This window comes from Pelophylax lessonae (genome assembly GCF_965119305.1).
Source record: "Pelophylax lessonae genome assembly, chromosome: 3".
In the NCBI taxonomy this organism is placed as follows: domain Eukaryota; kingdom Metazoa; phylum Chordata; class Amphibia; order Anura; family Ranidae; genus Pelophylax; species Pelophylax lessonae.
Window position 1 is genome coordinate 337,522,614 of NC_138770.1, and position 23,579 is coordinate 337,546,192.

At 45.6% G+C, this 23,579-nt stretch overlaps 1 protein-coding gene across 1 annotated transcript in view; it reads left to right on the forward strand.

Moving 5' to 3' along the window:
- Positions 1-23,579, forward strand: part of PHF3 (PHD finger protein 3) — a 279,560-nt gene that overhangs the window by 228,616 nt on the left and 27,365 nt on the right. The window contains exon 15 of the mRNA XM_082249659.1: positions 18,468-18,663. Coding sequence (XP_082105785.1) covers positions 18,468-18,663 — 196 coding nt within the window. The remainder of the gene's footprint in view (positions 1-18,467; positions 18,664-23,579) is intronic.

Here is a 23,579-nt window from a genome sequence, read left to right on the forward strand (position 1 = left end):
AAAGAGATCCCATATATCTAACCGTCTATCTATGACATTTATCATAATAATACCCCCTAGCAATATCATAATAATACCCCCTAGCAATGTACTCCTTATATTTTATACCAATATAATTATTGAGGTTAGTTGGGCACACCAGGACACAGCGATCTTCAAAAGTAACAAGAAAAAATATGAAAAGGAAAAAAAGATTACAAACAAAATTACCAAAAAAAAAAAATTTTTAAAAAGAAAAATCATCATGCACATATAGCAAAATTTCGACCAATAGGCCTTGCTCCAAAAAAACAATGGGACATTGCCCGAGCATACAATCATTTGCATGCAAGGACAATATAGCTGCGGCCTCCACTCAAGCTCCCACCTTATTCTCAGAAAATGTTTACGTTTTTTCTAAGGAATAATATAAAAAAGATTTTTGCTAAGCCATCAAAAAAAAAAAAAAAGAAAAGAAATTTCTCAAAGCATTACCAGTGGTGGGAGGAGGGAGGGAGGGGGAGAGGAACCCCGCAAAAAAACAAAAAAAACGCACCAAAAAAAAACGAAAAAACAAACCAAAACAACCATAGTTCCTTGACTCCTAGTCCCTTCCCTCCCCCCACCTCGTCATTCCATCATCTACATGCTTCTTTTATTTTTCTTTTTTTTTTCTTCTATCCTTCACCAGAAAAAAAAAAGAGAGTTTTTTTTTTACAAGGAAAAACAAAGGAAAATGGCAAGATTCTTCTTTCCCTTCACTTTATAGTTCCTTACGAGCAAAGCCATTCTTGTACACTCACCGGAGTATTGAAGAAATATATTTTCCTGTCTTCCTCCACCCTCATCCTCACAGGGTATGCCATAGAATAGATAATGTGTCGTTCTCTTAATTTTTTTTTAACTTTAAAGAAGGTAGCTCTCAATTTTTGTAGATCTATTGAAAAATCAGGGAAAAAAAACACTTGTGCCTTTTCATATTGAATGATGCCCTTTTGTCTTGCTTTCCGTAGTATAAGATCCCGATCTTTACAATTCAAAAATCGTGCAAGTAAAGGTCTTGCAGGGGCTCCAGGGGCTGGTGGTTTTGCAGGAATTCAATGGGCTCTTTCTACTGCAAATGCTGTGGAGAAAGTAGTATCAGGAAATAGGGTTTTAATCCATGTCTCCACAAATTCTCCAGGATTCTTCCCCTCAGCCCTCTCCGGTAAGCCTACAAATCTGATATTATTACGTCTTAATCTGTTTTTTAGGTCATCAACTTTTTCATTAAGGTATGTTACTTGCTTTTCAGCTGCTAATATACGATTTGGCACTGGAGTGTAATTATCCTCTAATGAGGATATCCTTTTTTCAGCCTCTGCCATCCGCTCTCTCACAGCCTGCAGATCATGGTGTATTAAACCAATATCCATTCTAATTTCCTCCATTTTACCAGTCAGCATAGTATTACTTGCAGTTATAGCAGCCATAAGTTGAGAATGTACCTGTTCAAGTGAGAGTTTTGCTGGTTTCTCCGCCGGCATGTTGCTCTGTTTATTGCTGCTGCTTCCTCCACTCCGTGTGCTTGGTGGGTTCCGACCTACTTCCTGCTTCTCGGTCCGCACAAACTCCTTCGAACGTTCTGTTGCCGTAGCGGGACGTTCCCTACTTGTCTCCTTACTCATATTGCCCGGTATGTATCGCAAGCTGCCGCAATACTCGCGTGGAGGTCCGGATCAAGGTGGGTATCAAGATGCTCTGCATGGAGCTCGAGTGGAGGCCTGCAGAGCTCCGATCACATGCAGCCGGCCATCTTGCCGGCTAGCCACGCCCCCGCGCTGACCACTATTAAGGGCCAGTTGTCTGCGCTGGCCATTCTCTTTCCTTGGCGTCAAATTCCTTGATCCACATCTTTATTCAAGGTGTGCGTCATCTGGCTCCCCCTAGGAGGGCACCCTTGCCCCCTTGGAATCTGAATTTGGTTCTGTCCGTTTTGCAACATCCTCCCTTTGAGAAGATTCCTCTGCCGGTGCTGTCATGGAAAGTTGCCTTTCTGGTGGCGATCACATCTGCTCGCAGAATGTCGGAGTTGGCGGCCCTGTCTTGCCGCTCCCCCTATCTGGTTGTTCATAGGGATGAAGTGGTCTTGCGACCTCATCAGTCCTTTCTTCCGAAGGTGGTTTCGGACTTCCATCTCAATGAGGACATTGTCTTACCTTCGCTGTGTGCGAAGCCCAAGCATCCTAAGGAGTTTGCCGTGCATTCCTTGGATATGGTCCGGGCGATCAGGGTTTACCTGTTGTCTACTGAATCCTTCAGAAAGTCGGATTGTCTTTTTGCCCTTCCTGAGGGACCTCGAAAGGGTATGTCTGCGGCAACCATTTCAAAATGGATCAGGCAGACGATTGTGCAGGCCTATTCAATTAGGGATCAGGTTCCACCTTTCCCTGTCACAGCGCACTCTACCAGAGCGATTAGTGCGTCCTGGGCCTTCCGCCATCAGGCGTCGGTGACCCAGGTGTGCAAAGCGGCGACCTGGTCGTCCGTGCATACCTTTACAAGATTTTACAAACTTGATGTCTTGGCATCAGCGGATGCCTCTTTTGGCCGCAAAGTTTTGTGTGTGGCAGTGCCTTAGGGGAGACAGGGTAGTTTTAGCCTGTCTCCTCCTGTTGGGGTTTTCCCTTTTTATTTTGTTTTCCTGGGTTTTCGCTCCTGTTGAGCTTTCTTGTTGCACAGTGTTTACCTTTCTGCTTCAGAAAAGGTTCTTTTCTCTGACCTGGGTGCTGCGTTGCCTTTCTTGATGGTTACGTTTTCCCACCCCTCACATCTACACTGCTTTGGGACGTCCCAGACGTGCAGATTGTATGAGTGGGCGGCGACTGTCAGAGGACGTAAGAGAAAATATAATTTTTGTAAGAACTTACCGTAAAATTATTTTCTCTGAGTCCTCTGACAGTCGCCGCCCCCCACCCCTCTTCTGGGGTTCATGGATCTCTATACTGCTTGCTACCAAACTGAATTGGGAATGAGGCTAGCTGGGGGCAATGACCAGAGGGACAGCCCCCTGTAGGTGTGTCTATACAAAGTTTTTGTGAATATTCTAACAAAATCTTCTGCCGAGCTTACTCCTGTGGAGAAGGCCAATACCCAGACGTGCAGATTGTATGAGTGGGCGGCGACTGTCAGGACTCAGAGAAAATAATTTTACGGTAAGTTCTTACAAAAATTATATTTTTTTGCTAGAAAAAAGCTTGGAACCCTCAAACATTATATATATATATATATATATATATATATATATATATATATATATATATATATTTTTTTTTTAGCAAAGACCCTAAAGAATAAAATGGCGATTGTTGCAATATTTTATGTCACATGGTATTTGCGCAGCAGTCTTTCAAATGCAATTGTTTGGAAAGAAATACACTTTCATAGATTAAAAAAAAAAATGTAAAATTAGCCCAATTTTGTGTATAGTGTGAAAGATGATGTTATGCCGAGTAAATAGATACCTAACATGTCATGCTTTAAAATTGCTCACACTCGTGGAATGGCGAGAAACTACGGTACTTAAAAATCTCCATAGGCGACACTTTAAAAAAATGTAAAGGTTACCTGTTTATAACTACAGAGGAGGTCTTGTGCAAGAATTATTGCTCTCGCTATAACGATCACAGCAATACCTCGAGTGTGGTTTGAACACCGTTTACATATGCGGTTGCGAGTTACGTATGCGTTCGCTTCTGCAAGCTTTACATTTTTTTTTTTTTTTCCTAATTCTTTTATTTTATTTTTTTTTTTGTTTTTACACTGTCCTTTTAAAAATAATAATTTTGATCACTTTTATTGTTGTCACAAGGAATGTAAACATCAAAAAGACTCCAAACCCCTCTTCTGCACCTAAAAGCATTCAAAACGCCATGTTTGGCTGTTTTGAATGCTAAAATTAAAAACACTGTAGCCTAAACCCATTAAAGTGGGAGTGGATGTTTGAAATGTCAAATCCCTGATTCATCCAATCAGGACGGGGTACCTCCACAACTATGGCTATACATCAAGGAAAGAACACAGGGGAAACCAGAAGGTCGCCCTAGAAAAATAAGTTGTATAGGAGAACCAGCAACATTGTATGACACAAAAATACTTTATTGAAAAATATCCGATCAAAAACCAGTATGGATCTAAAACCCCCAAAAAACCCTCAATGTTAACACCAGGTTACACACATTCACTACATCGGTGCACAGCCTATAGAATCCATTAAATTGTTATTCAAGACAGCCTGGGAATTTCTAAAGCAAAGATTTCAAGTCAGGGAACTCCCCATTCACTGAAACCTAGCTCTGCAAGTTAGGATAGACAGTTTACCATGAACAAATATCTTGTATCTATAGGTCAAGGCTGTGTTTGAAGCATATGGCCAGTCCCGGATTAGAAGACTCACGCAGGCACGTAGCCTCCTGTGGAGATAGTCTGCTGTTGTAAATTCGCTGGTGCTAAATCCCACACTGCTGTGTAATGTTGATCACAAGTCAGCCTTTAAGTTAGTGGATCTAGAGACCCCTCCCGGTGTCGTACAGGCTGGCCAGCCTATTCACATCTCCTAATTCTTAACAGGTCAGCTGAGTTTATACATATACACCTGCACCGCCATAGAGACACAGTTCAAAAAAAGCGGTCAATGAACGATAAGGTTGTGGGATGGAGTAACGGGTGCCAGAGGCCCTCACCACTCTGCAGCACCCAGTATGGTTGATGTTCTCCTCCCTGAAGTTCCAGGTTACGTTCAAACTGCTGGAAACTGTGTCCAATCAGGCGTAATTAGTGTGGAGCACTATGGTGTGATTGCGTGCCTGCGTTCGCCAAGATTCCTTCAACGTTCCCCTCTAGCGAATAGCGGAACTGGCATGGTGCGGCCGGTGGAGCGCATTTTGGAACCCGGAGCCCTCTGTGCGGCTAACATTAGATTTACACTTGTTTTTGACTGGATATTTTTCAATAAAGTATTTTTGTACCATACACCATTGCTGGTTCTATACATTTTCTTTTTCTGGGGAGACCTTTTGTTTTCCCCGTGTTCTTTCCTTGCTGTTTTGAATGCTGTCATTTTATTTTTTTTTAATCTGGGGCCTTTAAGCCAGTAGTAAAGCAAATCTCCTGCGCTTGAGAAAATGTGGTGGAGGGAAGAGAGATACTTCAGACACAGGTGGAAAAAGCCAATGGTCTTGCTGCCCCCTCAGGATCAAGGGTATCCAGAATAAACTGAGAAAAAGACAAAAGAAAAGGGGCGCACCGTTCTAGTGCATTACAACTAAAACCATTTATTAAAATTTAAAAAGTATGTAGTATACTCACAAAGCAGGTGTGAATGTACACACATAATGTACATAAAATCTTCAAGGAAGCCAAGGTCCCACACGAAGCTGAATGGCATGCATTGTGCAGCATGGGGCCGCCGTGGCTGGGCTGACGCGTTTCAGGGGCGAGCCCCCTTCCTCAGAGCCAGAAAAGTTGCTGCTGGACCACACTTTGGATAGGCCAGGGATAAATTGGAGTTGACCACACCCCTTCCTGTACCGCCCCAAAGAGGGCGGGGGGGGAAGGACAAGGGTTAATGGGCGGGGGGATGGATGGAAGACCCACCTAGGCCAGAGACACACACACACCCACCAAGGCCAAACCAAACTGTGTCATCAGCAGTGCAATCAAAGCAGCTAATGAAACACTTACTTTAGAACACAGAGAGAATAATAAAAAACCAAATGTTACAATTAATACAATTAAAAATAAAAAATTATTAAAAATTGAGAATCAGCATAAAATGTTATGAATAAATATGGATTCATATGAACATTCCTAACACTCGTTCCTATGCATCTCATACAAAAGCAAAACTTATTATCGTACCAATGCCTGATATTCACTTTGCAGCTGCAGGCATCATTCAGATATCCCCACTTAAACCCCAGGACATCATATGACTTCCAACCAGGGAAAGTGGTTAACCTCCATGACACTGTGCTGAGGAGTGTGGTGAGTCGATGTTTCAAATGGACCTGGCTTGGTTATGGAGCCACAAGTGTTTGTGATCTTTTGTAATGAGAGATTCATATGATTCGGTAAGGGAACTTTTCAACCATTTGGTGGCGGTGTTCACACGCAGGATCACTCTTCAAGATGGTGGATGATAGCGACACATATCTGGATTTTTATATCACACTTGTTGGACTTTTTATTTTAGTGACACTCTTTTGGATTATCACATTATTTTTGTGGACTTTTATGTTTATTTTTTTTTAGAGCAACTTAATTAAATATTTTTGCATTGGAACTGTGTTGATATCTCACAGATTAGTTGCTTCTTTCACTTCTGGTTTGTTTTTATTTATTATATGTATCGCGGCTTTTCCTTCTCTTATTGATTGTTGAAAGAAGGCCACAAGAAGTCCAGTTTGCAATTTGCGAGAAGCCATGTGGGGGACACAGCCAACATGTGGAAGAAGGTGCTATGGTCAGATGAGACCAAAATTGAACTTTTTTGCCTAAAAGCAATACACTATGTATGGCGGAAAACTAATACTGCACATCACCCTGAACACACCATCCCCACTGTAACACATGGTGGTGGCAGCATCATTTTGTGGGGATGCTTATCTTCAGCAGGGACAGGGAAGCTGCTCAGAGTTGATGGGAGGATGGATGGAGCCAAATAAAGGGCAATCTTAGAAGAAAACCTGTTAGAGTCTGCAAAAGACTTAAGATTGGGGCAGAGGTTCACCTTCCAGTAGGACAACGACCCTAAACATACAGCCAGAGCTACAATGGACTGGTTTAGATCAAAGCATATTCATATGTTAAAATGGCCCAGTCAAATTCCAGACCTAAATGTAAATTTCTCTGTCGCTCATTGACAGACGCAGTCCTCTTGATTGATATCAATTGGGTTATACTGCCCTCTACAGGAGTAGGACACTAGGCAGAAGAAAACGTTCTGGCCACACCTTAGGGGCAGTCCCAGAGGGTATATCCTGCTACAGAATGTTAGTTTTTTTCTGTCTAGTCAGGAGTAAGGACCTAAGTTCCTTGCTGGGATCTTTGGTCCTGGCAAGATTTTTTAGATAAATCCTTTTTAGTTAGCTTTTTTCTCCTGTTGTTCCTGTGAGATCTTCAAGCAATTATGCCGGATCTGGGCAACGGGCTGGATGTTGAGGTCCAGTGGTCACCCCAGCCGTCCTACAAGCGCGTGCAGGCTCCAGCTCCGCGCTGGGTCGGCTGCGACACATTCAAGCAATTATGCTGGGTCTGGGCGACGGGCTGGATGTTGAGATCCAGTGGTCACCCCAGCCGGCTTGCGAACGCGTGCAGGCCCTAGCTCCGCGCTGGGTCGGCCGCGACATAGTCCCACTGGTCGGGGACTGGCCCTGCGAGTTAAACGTCTCGCCAGGACGCCTACGACCAATCTGAATTGGAGTCGCGGCGTCTGTGTTGGCCGACAGACCCCCCCCCACCACAGTGGAGAGGGGTTCTGTCAGGAGTTGGTGCCCGCCTGTTCTGGTATGGTGAGTAAAATGTTCCCCCTCTCCCTCTGTCGGGTGGACGCAGGCCCCCTCCGTGGGATAAATCGGACCCTCATAATCCCGGGGTCCCCTCTATCCAGTAACATACTCCTCCTATCTTCCCCACCTATTAGGGGTTGGTAAGTAAGACCTGTCCTGTAAAGACTCCAGGAGGCTTGGTTAGAGACTTACTATCCTGTAAAGTCACGACAAAGGATCCATGACGACTAGGGTTTGAAAGGATGGAGTATGGTGCCTCATTAATAGTAAATCGGTCATTCAGTTTGTCAGACCCTTACCGTTTAATCGCTAAGGTTTGTCAGGGCGCACGGAACACCATCCTTTCGAGGTTTGTCAGGGATGGAGATGGCGCCGCAGGCATTTTCACTAAGACAATTATGCAGATTGTCAGATACCTACCGGTTGTTCGGTCGGTTGCAGCACGGAACACCAGCCTTTTGAGCGATCGGTCGGCTGCAGCATGGAAGCCATGACTAAAATGGTCAGGTATGGGGCCGCGGGCGTTACCAGTGTAACTCGGTCGGCTGCAAACGCGCGGAGCGCCATTCTATCGTGGGCCACGCTGGGCCGCCATTTTGGCATAGCCTAGATGTCCCCGCTATGGCGGCGGCCATCTTGGATCCACCCAGCCTCGTGGAGCAGCGGTGGGAGTGCCGGAAGGGGCGGGGCCGCTTCCTTTACCCGGGTAAATCAATCCACAAGACTTCCTGTCCTGTAAAGACAGCGCTAAGAGCAGTCCGGTAGGAACTTCTGTGCATCAGGTGGTAAGCCTTGGGGGTGTCTCTTCTCTCTCTGTGGGGGCTCCAAAGCAAGTGGTCACTGAGGGGCGCTATTGCGCTGAGGGATTACTTTAAAGAGAAAAAGTTTTTTTCTTTAGTTTCAAATTTTGTCATTTGTTTGCTGAGAGGTTCCTGGCTTTGCCATGGACCCTGCGACACATGTATCCCCACCTGATCCCCTCGAGGTGACCACGGGACCCTCCAACTCTCCACTTACTATAGATGCATTATCAGCGGTCCTGGAGTCTTTTGTATCCCGGGTGGAGGTGGCCTGTCAGGTACGGGGGGCGAAGAAATGACCCCCGCCTACCCCTATTTCATCTGACATATCAGATACAGATTCTGAGCCTGTCGCTGCGGCTGCAGGTCCCTCTTCTGGGGCTTGTGTCTCGGGTACCGTCTCCTCAGATAGTGAGGAGGACGTTTCTGCCTCTGCCATAGCACAAGAAGAAGCGTTGGTGGATGCACTAATTGTGTCTGTCCGGGAAACCTTAAGATTTGAGGTTACACCGGCAGAGGTAGCGGATACTGAAATTCCTTTTGGTACTCTCAAACCTACTAAGATGGCGAAGGTGTTTCCCTTGCCCAAATGTTTTGGTAATGTAATTAAAGAGGAATGGGGTCGTCCAAAACGAACCCCTGGTATTTCCAAACGGATTGCTAGGCGCGCTATCCGTTTGAGGAATCCCTCCTTAAAAAATGGACGGTACCACCATCGGTGGATTCACCGATTTCCAGACTAAATAAAGCTACTGTTATCCCGTTGGAGGACGCTCCGTCTTTTAGGGATCCGGTGGATTGTAGTATCCCCCCAGCAGTATCGGACTTGCTGGAGCAGATGATACAAGGGCTACAGTTTGTCTGTGACGCCGCTCTGGACGCCACTCCATTGTTAGGGCGTGTATCGATTTCAGCAGTGGTCCTCGGGCGTGTGTTGTGGTTAAAGTGCTGGTCAGCGGATCAAGGTTCCAAAAAAGCTTTGGCTAATCTCCCCTTTCAAGGGAATCGCCTGTTTGGGGCCACCTTGGATGAGATTATCAAGGATCTCACTGGGGGCAAGAGCACTTTTTTGCCACAGAATACTAAGGGTAAAGGACCTCGTCATAGACGGGGGCCTTCCTTTTCCGCTCATAAAAAGTTTTTTCGCCCCGCTGGGGCGGGCGATAAGGCAAAGCCCTCCAAAGCCCCTCCAGGGGGTTTCAAGGGGCGCTGGTCGGGTAAACAAAAGTCCGGCTCTTCCAGAGCTGAAGATAAGACCACTAAAGCCTGAAGGTGCGCCCCCACCCATATCTGGGGTGGGGGGATGTCTTCACCGGTTTCCGGATCCATGGCTTTCCAGAATCCCGGACAAATGGGTTCGCAAAGTCATATGGTCGGGATACAAGATCGAGTTTTGATCACTTCCACCGGTGCGATTCTTCCCTTCCAATATTCGACTATCCCCGGATCGCTTAAAAGCTTTGCGGGGGGGCAGTAACGGATTTGATGCAACAAGGAGTGGTGGTCCACGTTCCTTGGACAGAACGTTTTCAGGGGTTCTATTCGAACCTATTCACAATACCCAGAAAAGAGGGTAAGGTGCGTCCAATTCTGGACTTAAGAGCACTCAATCATTTTGTCCGGGTACAAAAATTCAAGATGGAGTCCATTTGCACAGTAGTGGCCTCCCTGCATCAGGGGGATTTTCTGGCGTCCATAGACATCAAGGATGCCTATCTTCACATTCCCATTTACGCAGGACATCAGCGTTTCCTTCGTTTTTCCGTAGGAGAGAACCATTATCAGTTTGCGGCGTTACCCTTTGGTCTCGCCTCTGCTCCCCGGGTCTTCACAAAGGTGTTGACCCCAGTTTTGGCGCTGTTGCGACAGTGGGGCATATCGATTCTAGGTTACCTAGACGATCTTCTTCTCCGTGCGGAGTCTCCGCAGGCTCTGTTGCTAAACTTGGAGATCACTATGATCTCTTTGCAAGAGTTCGGGTGGCTGGTGAACCTGCAGAAGTCATCTCTGGTTCCCACCAGGAGGCTGGAATATCTGGGCCTAATTTTAGACACATCCCTGGCAAAAGTGTTTCTCCCTGCGGAGAAACTCCAGAAGATTCAGTCAACGATTCAGTTGTTACTGTCCGTCAACTGGCCTTCCCTTCGGACTTGCATGAGGGTCCTGGGACTGATGGTGGCTTCCTTCGAGGCAGTACCGTTTGCCCAGTCCCATACCCGAATCCTTCAAAAGGAGATTCTTCTCAAATGGAACCGGAATCCCGATTCCCTGGACAATCGGATCCGGCTGAGCGAGCGGACTAGGGAGTCTCTGGTCTGGTGGCTTCGGTCTCCGATGCTCAGCCAGGGGAAGTCATTTCTTCCGATATACTGGACGATTGTCACCACGGATGCCAGTCTATCCGGATGGGGAGGAATTCTCGGCAGATTATCTGCTCAGGGGCTTTGGTCCCTGGAAGAATCCAGGTTACCGATAAATGTATTGGAACTGAGAGCGATCAGACTTTGTCTGATTCACTGGACCGAGCAGCTCCGAGGCAGCCCGGTTCGGATCCAGTCAGACAATGCCACGGCCTTGGCTTACGTCAATCACCAAGGGGGCACCAAGAGTGTTCTGGCGGCCATAGAAGTGGCCAGCATTCTTCGTTGGGCGGAACGATTTGTTCCAGCTCTCTCCGCGGTATTCATTCCGGGGGTGGAGAATTGGCAGGCAGATTATCTCAGCCGTCAGATTCTGGATCAAGGGGAATGGTCTCTTCACCCAGAGGTATTTCACCAACTGTGCCTTCGTTGGGGCACCCCGGATGTGGATCTGTTGGCATCTCGGCTCAACAGGAAGGTGCAGAGGTTTGTAGCTCGCTCCCGCGATCCTCTAGCAGACGCGCTGGTCGCCCCGTGGGGGCAGTATCAGCTACTGTATGCCTTCCCTCCTCTCAGGTTGCTGCCGAAACTTCTTCGCAGGGTAGAGGTGGAGGGAATTCCAGTTATCCTGGTAGCTCCGGACTGGCCTCGTCAGGCCTGGTACGCCGACCTGGTCAGGCTGGTCGTAGACGTTCCTTGTCGACTTCCTCTCAGGGAGGATCTGCTGTCTCAGGGACCGATCCTCCATCCTGCTTTACGATCGCTGGCTTTAACGGCCTGGCTATTGAAACCCAGGTGCTGAAGGACAAAGGGTTGTCAGCTTCAGTTATTCCTACTCTAATTAAAGCAAGGAAAGCGACTTCCAGAAAAGTCTATCATCGCACATGGAAGTCCTATATCGCGTGGTGTGAATCCCTTGGGTTTCCTCCACGTTCTTACTCGGTGGCCCGAATATTGGCTTTTCTGCAAAAGGGGGTTGAGCAGAAACTGTCCTTGAGCACTATCAAGGGTCAGGTTTCAGCGTTAGCAATCTTCTTTCAGAGGCCTCTGGCTACTCATTCCTTGGTGCGGAGTTTCATCCAGGGGGTGCGGCACCTGGCTCCGCCGCTGCGCACGCCCTTACCGCCCTGGGATCTTAATTTGGTGTTGTCGGTTCTTCAGAAACCTCCCTTTGAAAATATTAGGGAGATTCCCTTGCTTACTTTATCCCAGAAGGTGGCCTTTTTGGTGGCTATCACTTCTGCACGCAGGGTGTCAGAACTGGCCGCATTGTCCTGTCGTTCCCCATATCTGGTGGTTCATAGGGATAAGGTGGTTCTTCGTCCGAATCCATCCTTCCTTCCTAAGGTGGTTTCAGATTTCCATCTAAATGAAGATATTGTGTTACCTTCCCTGTGTCCTAAGCCCAGTCATCCTCGGGAGTTTGCGTTACATTCCTTGGATGTGGTTCGGGCGATCAGGGTATACTTGAATACTACGGACTCGTTTCGTAAGACGGATTCACTTTTTGTGATTACGGATGGCCCTAAAAAGGGGTTGCCTGCATTTGCCGCGACTATCTCCAGATGGATCAGGCAGACGGTGGTACAGGCTTATTCTATTAAGGGTCGGGTTCCTCCGTTCCCTGTTAAGGCGCACTCCACTCGGGCGCTTAGTGCTTCCTGGGCCTTCCGCCATCAGGCGTCAGTGCTTCAGGTTTGCAAGGCGGCTACATGGTCGTCGGTTCATACCTTTGCAAAATTTTATAAAGTTGATGTGATGGCATCGGCGGATGCCTCTTTTGGCCGCAAGGTTCTGCAGGCCGCTGTTTGAGGAGACCGTTGGTCTACCTCGAGGGGTTTTTTCTGTTGGGTTTTCAGTTGAGTCTCATCCTTTTGTCTGATGAGCCTTTAAGACTTCTAGTTGGCACCGGTTGGGCCTTCTGGATTGGATTTTGATTTCCGTTATCCCACCCCTCATTTGTGGCACTGCTTTGGGACGTCCCAATTGATATTAATCAAGAGGACTGCGTCTGTCAATGAGCGACAGAGAAAATTGGATTTTTGTAAGAACTTACCGTAAAATCCTTTTCTCTTAAGCTCATTGACAGACGCAGTACCCGCCCCTCTGTTTATGAGTTGGGTTGGGTTAAATTCTCTGACACTGCTTTGTGACATAACTAACATCCTGTAGCAGGGAGAGAGAGGATATACCCTCTGGGACTGCCCCTAAGGTGTGTCCAGAACGTTTTCTTCTGCCTAGTGTCCTACTCCTGTAGAGGGCAGTATAACCCAATTGATATTAATCAAGAGGACTGCGTCTGTCAATGAGCTTAAGAGAAAAGGATTTTACGGTAAGTTCTTACAAAAATCCAATTTTTTTTAAAATCACAAATAGCTTTTATTGAGATACACATCAGAAGTATAAATCCACAATGAGACAAATAATACAATAACATAACATCAAGGATAACAATAAAATCTCGTTATCTAGAATTACAAACATAGGTCACAACAAAATAAGTACAGAGCTGTAATGTCCTAGTTGAGATATGCAGTATGTAATACAAGTAATAAGCAAAATGTAACAATGTGTATGTACTGTAATGTGATATGTTTTCAATGCATATCTTTTTTTTTTATCAATTTTTTATTGAATTTCGAAAGTATAAAATGAACAGTACAATAACATACAATCAAACAAACAAACCAACAAAGTCCAATGTCCACTTCAAATGAGCAAATAAACTATAGGATATAAGATTCAAGCAATAACCCAGTTATAATACTATAAATGTAGGTAAGTTCTCTTCGCAGAAGTGCAATCAGCAAGTAAGAAAATACTGTAGAAGTGTCCTGACGTCACCTCACCGAGTCACGGTACCTCTTGGAACAATGACTCCAGGTCTCGGGGGTAACATCAGTCCCTTCAGTTTGAATGAGTATTAATTCCAGTAGGTTGATGTGGAAGAACTAGATTAGGATACTCTATCAGAGGGTATAAGGTAAGGCAAAATAGTCCAAAATTTCTGAAAGCTATAGTATGTTAGTGCATTAATGGCTAGGGTTTTTCTGATTGGAAGTTAACATTGACCATGGCTATTACTTCAGATAAGTTAGGTATAAGCGTGCAATTTCCACTTCCAGGGAGTAAGAGATCTGGCTGCTAATAGAATCTGTGTGACTACCTGTCTGTAAGATGGAGGGTAGTTGTCGATATGAACATTGAATAGGGCTAGTTCAATACTCGGGGGAGATAGGATACCTGTGCAGGAGGCGATGCACTGGAAAATCGAGTTCCAAAAGCTTGTAAGTGAAGGGCATTCCCATAAGCCCATAAAACTGGTTGCAGTGTACCCACCTTGCCACATTCGCACCAGCACAATGGTGAGATAGAGGGAATCATTTTTGCCAATCTATATGGGGTGTAATACCATCTATTGTTGATTTTGATCGTCATTTCCCAATGATTGGTGCAATGGGAGTATCTATATATGGAGCGCACAGCCGTCTGCCATTGGTGTAGGGTTAGCGAAAGGTTCAATGCCTCTTCCCATTTCAATATATGTGTAGTTTTTTGGGTAGGGAGTTCTGAGGTCAAGATATTGTAAAAGAGGGATATCCCTTTCTTCACGGGGGACTCTAGCAAGAGGGAATTCCATGTCTTTGCATTAATGTTTAGATCGGTAATGGGATGACTGGCAAGGGAAAAAAAGGGTATTAGAAATAATAAAAAAGAAATTGGGCGTCAGGTTAAATTAGTGAAATAGGTCTTCCCTGCTCTTAAGCTTACCCTGGTCATAGAATTGAGAGAGGTTAGAAAGGGCCAAGGCAGAAAGATGCTTGACATCTAGATTATGAATTTTAACTTTGAGGATAGATAGTGGAAGTGGGTGGGTATGAAGTAGGTTTACCAAAGGTTGTATCTTAGATATTGTTCTCCAGGCATGTAGAGAGACCTTCACAGTGGGGGGGTAATTTCACCTTTGATAACGTCGTCTTGGACGAAACGCCGTCAGGTCGCGGCGTGCTGACGTCATCCCGGAAGTTATCCTAGGAACGGATGTGCTTTGCCGTCCGGCCGGCGGCCTTCCATCCCACACAATTTTATCGACTTTGTTTGTAAGTGTATTTCTTTTATCCAATAAATTTGTCCAGACTTTATTACACTATTGGGGCTTTTCTCTTTTACTCCGGCTGGTGCAAATACTCTGGCACTGAGTTTACAGTGATTATTATTGATGCCGTTGGCCATGAAGTTACACCTGTGAAGGGAATGCGATAAAGGGATCATACTGCACAGATTATTTTTCTTCTGGTAAGAGGCTTGCAGTGCCACCTGAGTGATTCTTTTGGCTTATTGGTTCGCTTGGATTCACCTTGTTTGCATTTTATTTTTTAACTTCGGTAAGAGGCTTTGCAATTGGTGGAGGTTCCTTCCTCTATTTCTCACTCCCTGATACTTGGTTTCACTGATCACTATTTTTTCTATTTGGTGAGCTGCTGCACAATTGTTAAGGGATTTCCCTTGGTGGTGGAACTTATGATTTGATCATTACTTGTACGGTATCACACTATGCAAGTTTTTCTTTTTTATGTACAACACTTACACCATTCGTTGAGGACTCTGATTACTCCAATCTCCCAGATCTGTGACTGCACCTTGGCTCATGAATCTTGCTGATTTTTAATGGCTATTTGGTAAGCGCATTTCCTAAAGAGACTGTGGAGTTACTCTTTGTTTCCAACGTCGTTCAACTTGATATTTGGGACACTCATTTGTTTAGACATTTATTTGTTTACCCACATCACGCAGCGCGACTTATTTTTCTATAAATTTCAGGTGATTCCAGGGGATCCATAGGGTAGTAGAAGCTGGAGGTCTTTGGTAGGTACTAATTGTTCTTCTATAGAGGACCAAAGGGGTGAGTCGGTGTGTATGAACTAATGTTTAAGGTGATCCAGGCGAGTGGCCCAATAATAATCTTAGAGGTCTGGCAGTCCTGCTCCTCCTAAATGTTTATGTTTAATGAGAACGTCATAGGCAATACGGGCTTTCTTGCCTAGCCAGAGGATTTTTTTGAGTATACTGGAAAGGGCAGTCAGTTGTGTTTTAGTAAAAGGAATGGGGAGAGCTCGGAATAAATAAAGGATCTGAGGCAGAACAATCATTTTAATGGCGGCAATTCTTGCACCCCATGACAGGTCCAGTTTGACTATGTGGTTCAGGCCTGCAGAGATCTTATTTTTTAGGGGAGTAAGATTGGAGGAGAGGAAGGTGGAGGTACGAGGGGTAAGGAAAATACCTAAGTAAGGGATTTTATCTTTAGTCCATGGGAAGGGGCATTTAGTGGTTAAGAGCTGTATCGTGTCCGGGTGTACCCCCAAATCAAGAACTTTTGATTTGGTAGTATTGATTTTGTAGTATGATATACCACTGAATTTCATGAGAATGTGGTAAGCAGCAGGTAAGGAGACGCCTGTGTCTGTAAGCATCAGGATGAAGTCATCCGTGAACAGATTGACTTTATGTTCTATATCTCCGAGAGTAAAACCTTTTAACATCTGATGCTGAACGGAGTGCCTCAGCTAGGGGTTCAATTGTCAAATCGAATATGGTAGGGGAGAGGGGGCACCCCTGGCGTGTACCATTTAAGATTTTGAAAGCTTTGGAGAGTGTACCCGAAATGTATACTCTAGCAGTGGGATATGAGTATAGAATGGCAGATAATATATTACCTCTTATACCAAATTTAGACAGCGCAGCCAACGTATAATCCCAGTTCACTCTGTCGAATGCTTTCTCTGCGTCCAAGGCAAGGAGCAGAGAAGGCGTTTGATGTTTTTCTGCCATATGTAGGATATTTACAAGTCGCCTGGTGGCGTCGGAAGTTTGGCGTCCAGGTATGAAGCTCATTTAAACTCTTTGAATTTAAGAAGGCAATACGGATTGAAGCCTTCTAGGATAATTCATGCTTAACCACTTACCGCATACTAACGTAGGGGTACGTCGGTAAACTTTGCTAGAGGCATCATCCCGGTACCGTGGTTTAGAGCCGACGGTTGGCTTTCCGTCAGTACCGACCGATGCGGCTCGGGAGCCGCTCGATCATTACCCGGGGGGGGAGGGAGGGGACGCTCCCGCCACCTTCCGTGGCTTTTACCGGGGCTCCCGTCCCACCGGGAGCCCCGAGCACCCAGCCGGCACGTCCGCCGGCTGGATGGAGTCCCGATCAATGCCGGAAACGGCTTCGATCGGGTCTCCGATGACGTAACCCGGAGGCAGCGTCCATGACATCATTTCCGGGTTACTGTGCTGCAAAATACGGCAAATTTGAAAAACGGCTGTATGCAAAAACGCAGTTTTCTGCGTTTTGCATACAGGGAAGTGTAGTGGAGGGGTCTAGGGTCTTTTAGACCCTCGATCCCTCCATAAAGTGTACCTGTCACTGCATATTGCTGTCACAAGGGATGTTTACATTGCTTGTGACAGCAATAAAAGTGATCAGATTTAGCTCGCGCACAAAACAAACGTATACGGAAGTCGAGCCGCAAATGAAATCGCTGTTCAAACCACACATGTGAGGTATCGCCGCGATCGCCAGAGCGTGAGCAATAATTAAAAAAAAAGAGCTACACTCTAACTCTAAACTGGTAACCGTTAAATAAATTTTAAGCGTCACCTATTGAGATCTCTATTGACCGTAGTTTGTCGCCATCCCACGGGGGGGGGGGCGCAATTTTAAACCGTAACATGTTGGGTATCTATTTACTCAGTGTGACATCATCTTTCACAATATACAAAAAAATGGGCTAACTTTACTGTTTAGTATTTTCTAAGTGCAGTGAAATGTGATTTTTCAAAATTTTTTCAAAAAAATGGCGTTTTAAAGACCGCTGCGCAAATACCGCGTGACAAAAAATATTGCAATGACCGACATTTTATTCTCCAGAGTCTTTGCTAAAAAAATATATATAATGTTTGGGGGTTCTAAGTAGTTTTCTAGGAAAAAATACTGATTTTAACTTGTGAACAAAAAGTGTCCGAAATAGGGCTGGGGCTTAAGTGGTTAATGGTATAATGGTATCCTAGTGAACCTTGCTAAAGGACTTGCATTGCAGCACAGTACACTGCCAATAATGCTACATGCACTTTTTTGTGCGTTGGGTAAACCATTCAAATGAATGAGCATCTTTAGAGCAGTACATGATAATGTATTGTGGTGCTGTAAATAGTCAGAAGACCCAGGTGTTCAAGGATCAGTAAGTAACGGATTAACTTATTGAAGCCATTTACTATACAACCAGTCTAAGCTGGTATTGACAGAACACTGCATTAGGCTGGGAACTTCTTTTCTATTGTATAGTAAAATACTGTATGCCGAATATAACATTAGCAGAATTGGGACAATTCACTTAATGCTGAGCTGCCTTCACTTGCAAAGCATTAAAATTTCTTAAGTGGAATGTATGATATTCAGTTTTTTCCCTTACTTCCTTTCTTCCACTATTCCTTCCTTTTTCTTCATTCCATTATTCATTTGTTTTCCTTCTTTCCATTATTCTTCTCCTTTTCCTGTCCTCTTTCTCAATTTCATTCAGTTTTTTTAGTCATGTAACTAAAGGCACTAAGTGCGTTGCTGTGCTTGGGTACCATTTATTCTGACCAACACCACAACACTTTTAAGATGTTTCTATGGTTTTGTATAATAAAACAATATTATGATGTGTTTTGATATGGACGAGAAATCTACACAAACAAATTATGATAACCATAAATTTCTTTTTTTTTCTTTTTTTTAGGAAACCTGTGTAATTCGCTTTTGTCCAGAGACTGAAGAAGACCAGATTTCTTACACATTACTCTATTCCTACTTTAGTAGCAGAAAGCGTTATGGTGTAGTAGCAAACAATATGAGGCAGGTGAAAGACATGTATCTAATTCCATTAGGAGCCTCTGAAAAAATCCCACATTTTTTTGTACCTTTTGATGGACCCGGTAAGATTTTACATTTAAAAAATGTTTTGCTGTTAAAATCAGTATTTTTTGCTAAAAAATTGCTGGGAACCCCCCAAACATTATATATATATATAGATATATATATATATATAGATATAGATATAGATATATATATGTATATATATATGTGTGTGTTTTTTTTTATTTTTATTTTTTTTTTTTTTTAGCAGAGACCCTAGTGAATAAAATGGCGGTCATTGCAATATTTTATGTCACTCTATTTGCGCAGCGATCTTTAAAACACTATTTAAAAAAAAAATAGCATGAATTCAAATTAACCAAAAAAAGAAAACGTAAAGTTATTATTATGTATGCGTTCGCTTCTGCGCGCAAGCATGGAGGGATGGGGCGCTTTCAATTTTTTTTTCCACTGTCCCTTTAAAAAAAATGCCTCTATCCTTTATCGACAGGAGCAGCTCTGCTTATTCATAGACTATAGGTTATGCTCCTCTCACTAGGGATAGGCACTAGGCGTAAAAAAAACTTGTCCACGCCTATAGGGGCTGTCCCAGCAGGCATAATCCTTCAGACTCTGCTATACTCAAACAGTATGTTCTGCCTAGTGACAGGGATAAGACTTAGTTCCCTGCTGGGACTTCAGTTTTAGCTGTAAAAGGAACATTTTGTGATTTTTTTTAAATTTTCTAGTTAGTTCCTGAGGACCAAGATCCAGAGGAACTACAAGCAACAGCCGGCCGGCATTTGCACTGGATAATCTAGATCCTTAAGGTCTCCCAGCCTGGCCTGCGAGCGTGACCAGGTTATAGTCTAGAACTAGGCTTTGCCATGATAGTGCCCTGATGGATGGGGACCAGCCTGCGAGTGGATCATCTCGCCGGGACGCAGATGACCTGGAACGCCCTGAATCGCGGAAGGTGATGTGTTTCGGAGTGGCGTCCATCTTGTACCATGGTATGGTGAGTAAAATGTCCCCCCAATACCCCTGGAGGTTGCAGGGTGGGCACGGGCCCCTCCCTGGAATGGTTGGACCTTAGGGGCTCCCTCGGGTTCCCTGCCCCCCCCCGGAATTCTAATTTGGCGTACCCCTTGCTTCTCCCTCCCCTAGTGGGTTTTCACCTTGGGGGGGACGGGATCGTAATAATGCGGCCGGTTTTCGGCACTTATTTGAGGGGATGGATCGTCCGGGGGGGGGGGGGGTTCCTTGATTTGGGACTCTTAGTAGTTGCCTTTTGTTCTGGGACCCCTTATGGGGGTTCAGGAGACCGCATGGCACGCATGGGGGCCGACATTATGCTGTGGTTCATGGCCTCTGTGTTCCCATTAGTTTGAATGGGCAGCCATTTTTTAGGATTCCCCATTGAGAATGTATAGCAGCCAATTTCTTGTGGTCCGGGGTCCGGACTGGCATGCAGCACGTTGTTTTCTATGCTTGAGGCAGAGTTGCTTCCTCTTCCTGCTCTTCTGTGTTACTTTCGTTTTGACACCGACCAGGACTGCATGTTTTATCTGGGCTCTGGTAAAATATCTGGGGGTCCCCTGTGGGCTTCCTCTCTTGCTCTGCTATATTTATACATTGCTCAGGTTTTGGGGGTCCCCAGTAATAACAAGGAGACCACGTTTTTCGCAGTCTTAAAAGAACAATGCACAAAAAATGTTTATTTGCAAATGGAGTCCCAGTATAAAATATCACCTGCAGACCCCCTGGAAATGACTGCCGGATTCTCTGGTTCGCAGTTGCAGCCAGAGATTGCGTTTTTTCTGCAAGGCCTGATATCAGAAGTGCAGTCGGTTTGTTCTGGTGCTGCTAGCCGCAAACGTCCCCCGTCCTCCTCTCCATCTGCAGGATCTTCAGATTCTGACACAGATATGGTTGCCGCAGACGCAAACCAGCCTGAGGGGTTGGTGTCTAAACATTCTGATGGTGAAGAGGACCTGTCCTCCTCCCCTGTTGCACGAGAACGCGCCTTGGAAAATTTGATAGTTTCTGTGCGGGAAACTCTTAAAATGGATGATGAACCCACAGTGTCAGGTACGCTGGTGTCTTAGGGATATATCGCAAATCGGTTAAAGTATTCCCTTGTCCTGACTTGTTTCACTCTATTGTGGATGAACAAAGGCAATGCATTAAGCACATGCTGGTGGTACCTAAGCTTTTTGCACACCGTTATCCCTTTGCGGAGGCGGTGGGCTGTACCACCGAAGGTACACGTACCGCCATGTACATGTGGTAACGGGCCACATGTTAAAAACTAACTTTGTGAACGTTCTCATAGCACAGACTGCTACTGAATGGGTGAAGTTGCTGAAGAGTAACTTGGAAACAACACAGCTTCCCCCTGCGGTTCTGGAACTGTTAGACCAGTTGGTCCAAGCCCTAGTGTTCATATGTGATAAGTCCCTGGACTTGGCCTTATTTGTGGCCAGGACGTCAGCAGTGGGGGTTGCTATTAGACGCCTGATATGGCTGAAATGCTGGTCGGCTGAGCAGGCTTCTATAAAAGCTTTTGCTGATCTCCCTTTTACAGGGGAGAAGCTATTAGGAGCCTTTCTGGATGAGTTGATCAAAGGTATCACGGGGGGTAAGAGCGCTAATCTGCCCCAATCCTCTAAAGGGCAAGGTGGCGTGCCCTAGGTGGGGGCCTTCCTTTACTGCTCATAAATGTCTTTTTCGTGTCTCCGGGTCACGGACCGGCAGACAAGCCCTCGTCTGCACGAAGAGATGTCCTCACCCGAGTCTGGGGTGTGGGGACGTCTTTGATTCTTCCCGGGAACCTGGACTTCCTAGATTCAGGACATATGGATTCACAAACTGATCTGTTTTGGATCCAAAATCAAATTCCAGTCTCGTCCACGAGACAGGTTCTTTCTGTCCACTCTCCTATGTCCCCAGTCAGGTTAAGGGACTTGAGAGGAGCAGTACGCGACTTGCTGTCGCAAGGGGTGATTATGCCGGTTCCAGCTCGGGAATGCTTTCAAGGTTTTTATTTAAACCCATTCACTATGCCCAGAAAAGAAGGGAAGGTGCGCCTCATCCTAGATCTCAAAGCCCTGAACCGCTTTGTGCGGGTACAGAGGTTTGGGATGGAGTCGATCTGTACAGTAGTGGCATCTCTACATCGGGGAGATTTCTTGGCCAACATAGATATCAAGGACGCATATCTACACAACCCTATCTATGCTGGACGCCAGCGGTTTCTTCGCTTTGCAGTAGCGAAGCAGCATTATCAATTTGTGGCGTTACCCTTTGGTCTCGCCTCCACTCCCAGGGTGTTTACCAAGGTTCTGGCTCTGGTGTTAGCATTGCTGCGCCGGAGGGGGATTGCAGTACTGGGATACCTGGACGATCTCCTGTTGAGAGCAGACTCTCATTCGGTTCTGTTGGAGAATCTGGAGGTAACTGTCTGAACGCTACAAGAGTTAAGCCTCGTACACACGCAACGAATTTCCGCTGACCGGTCGTCCGTCTTTTGTCCAGAGTCGTGTCTGTTGGTTGGAATGTGCTCTAGCCTGCACACGAATTTTCCCGCACGACAGAATTCTACTTCAGAAGTGATGTCGTGTTGAATTGCTTTGTATGTGTTCTTTCATCTTGGAGCATGCCTAGTCTTGCTCATAAGATTTTTCCCCATCTAAATCTGTACTAATGAGACGAAAATCGGATGTGTTTTTATGGTCGACAAAAATTTTATAGCCTGCACATCAGGATTTTCAATGCGTGTGTATGAGACTTTAGGTTGAAACATTAATTTCAAAAATTCAGTGTTAACTCCGGTCCTGAGACTGGTGTACCTAGGCCTGACTCTGGATTCAGCCTTGGCGAGGGTTTTCCTTCCCCCGGACAAGCTACAAAAGTTGCAGGGGGCGATTCAGACTTTGTTGGACAACAAGCTGTCTTCCCTCAGAGTTTACATGCGAGCATTGAGTCTGATGGTGTCAACCTTTTGAAGCGGCTTTGTTTGCTCAGTTCCATACAAGACCCTTGCAGAGGGAGATTCTGGTGAAGTGGAACAAGGATTCAAAGTCCTTGGACTCCTTAATACAACACCAAGTCGGCTCTGTTGTGGTGGGTGCAATCTCCAGCACAATGCCACGGCAAGTCCTTCGTCCTGTTTTTCTGGAAGGTTGTAACCACGGATGCCAGCCGGACGGAAGCTCTGTGCCCAGGGTACCTGGACGGTGGAAGAGTCAAAACTTACGACCAATGTTTTGGAACTCGGAGCGATCAAACTTTGTCTGAGTTACTGGACAACTCGTCTACGCCATTGTCCGGTTCGGGTTCAATCAGACAATGCCACGGCTGTGGCTTAAATCAATCACCTGGTGGGCACCAGGAGTGTCCTGGCGGCCAAGGAGGTAGGCGAGATTCTGACTTTGGTAGAAAGATTTGTTCCATCCCTCTCTGCTGTACGCATCCCAGGTGTGGAAAACTGGCAGGCGGACTACCTGAGTCATCAGGTGTTGGATCAAGGGGAGTGGGCCCTACACCCAGCGGTGTTTCACCTACTGTGTGTTCGGTGGGGGACTCCTGAGGTCGATCTGTTTGCCTCTCGTCTCAACAAGAAGGTGCAGAGATTCGTAACCAGGTCTCGAGATCCCTAAGGTGGTTTCTGATTTTCATTTAAATGAAGACATTGTACTGCCTTCCCTTTGTCCTAAACCTCAGCATCCTAAGAAGTATGCCTTACATTCTTTGGATGTGGTCCGGGCTATCAGGGTTTACTTAGAGATCACTGCTTCCTTCAGAAAATCGGACGCTCTTTTTGTCCTTACGGATGGACCTTGTAAGGGACTGGCTTCTTCTGCTGCAACCATTTCCAGATGGATCAGACAGACGGTGGTACAGGCCTATTAACTGAAGGGTCAGGTTCCTCCTTTTCCAGTGAAGGGGAATTGTACTAGAGTGCTGAGTTACTCGAGAGAAAACACAAGCGCCA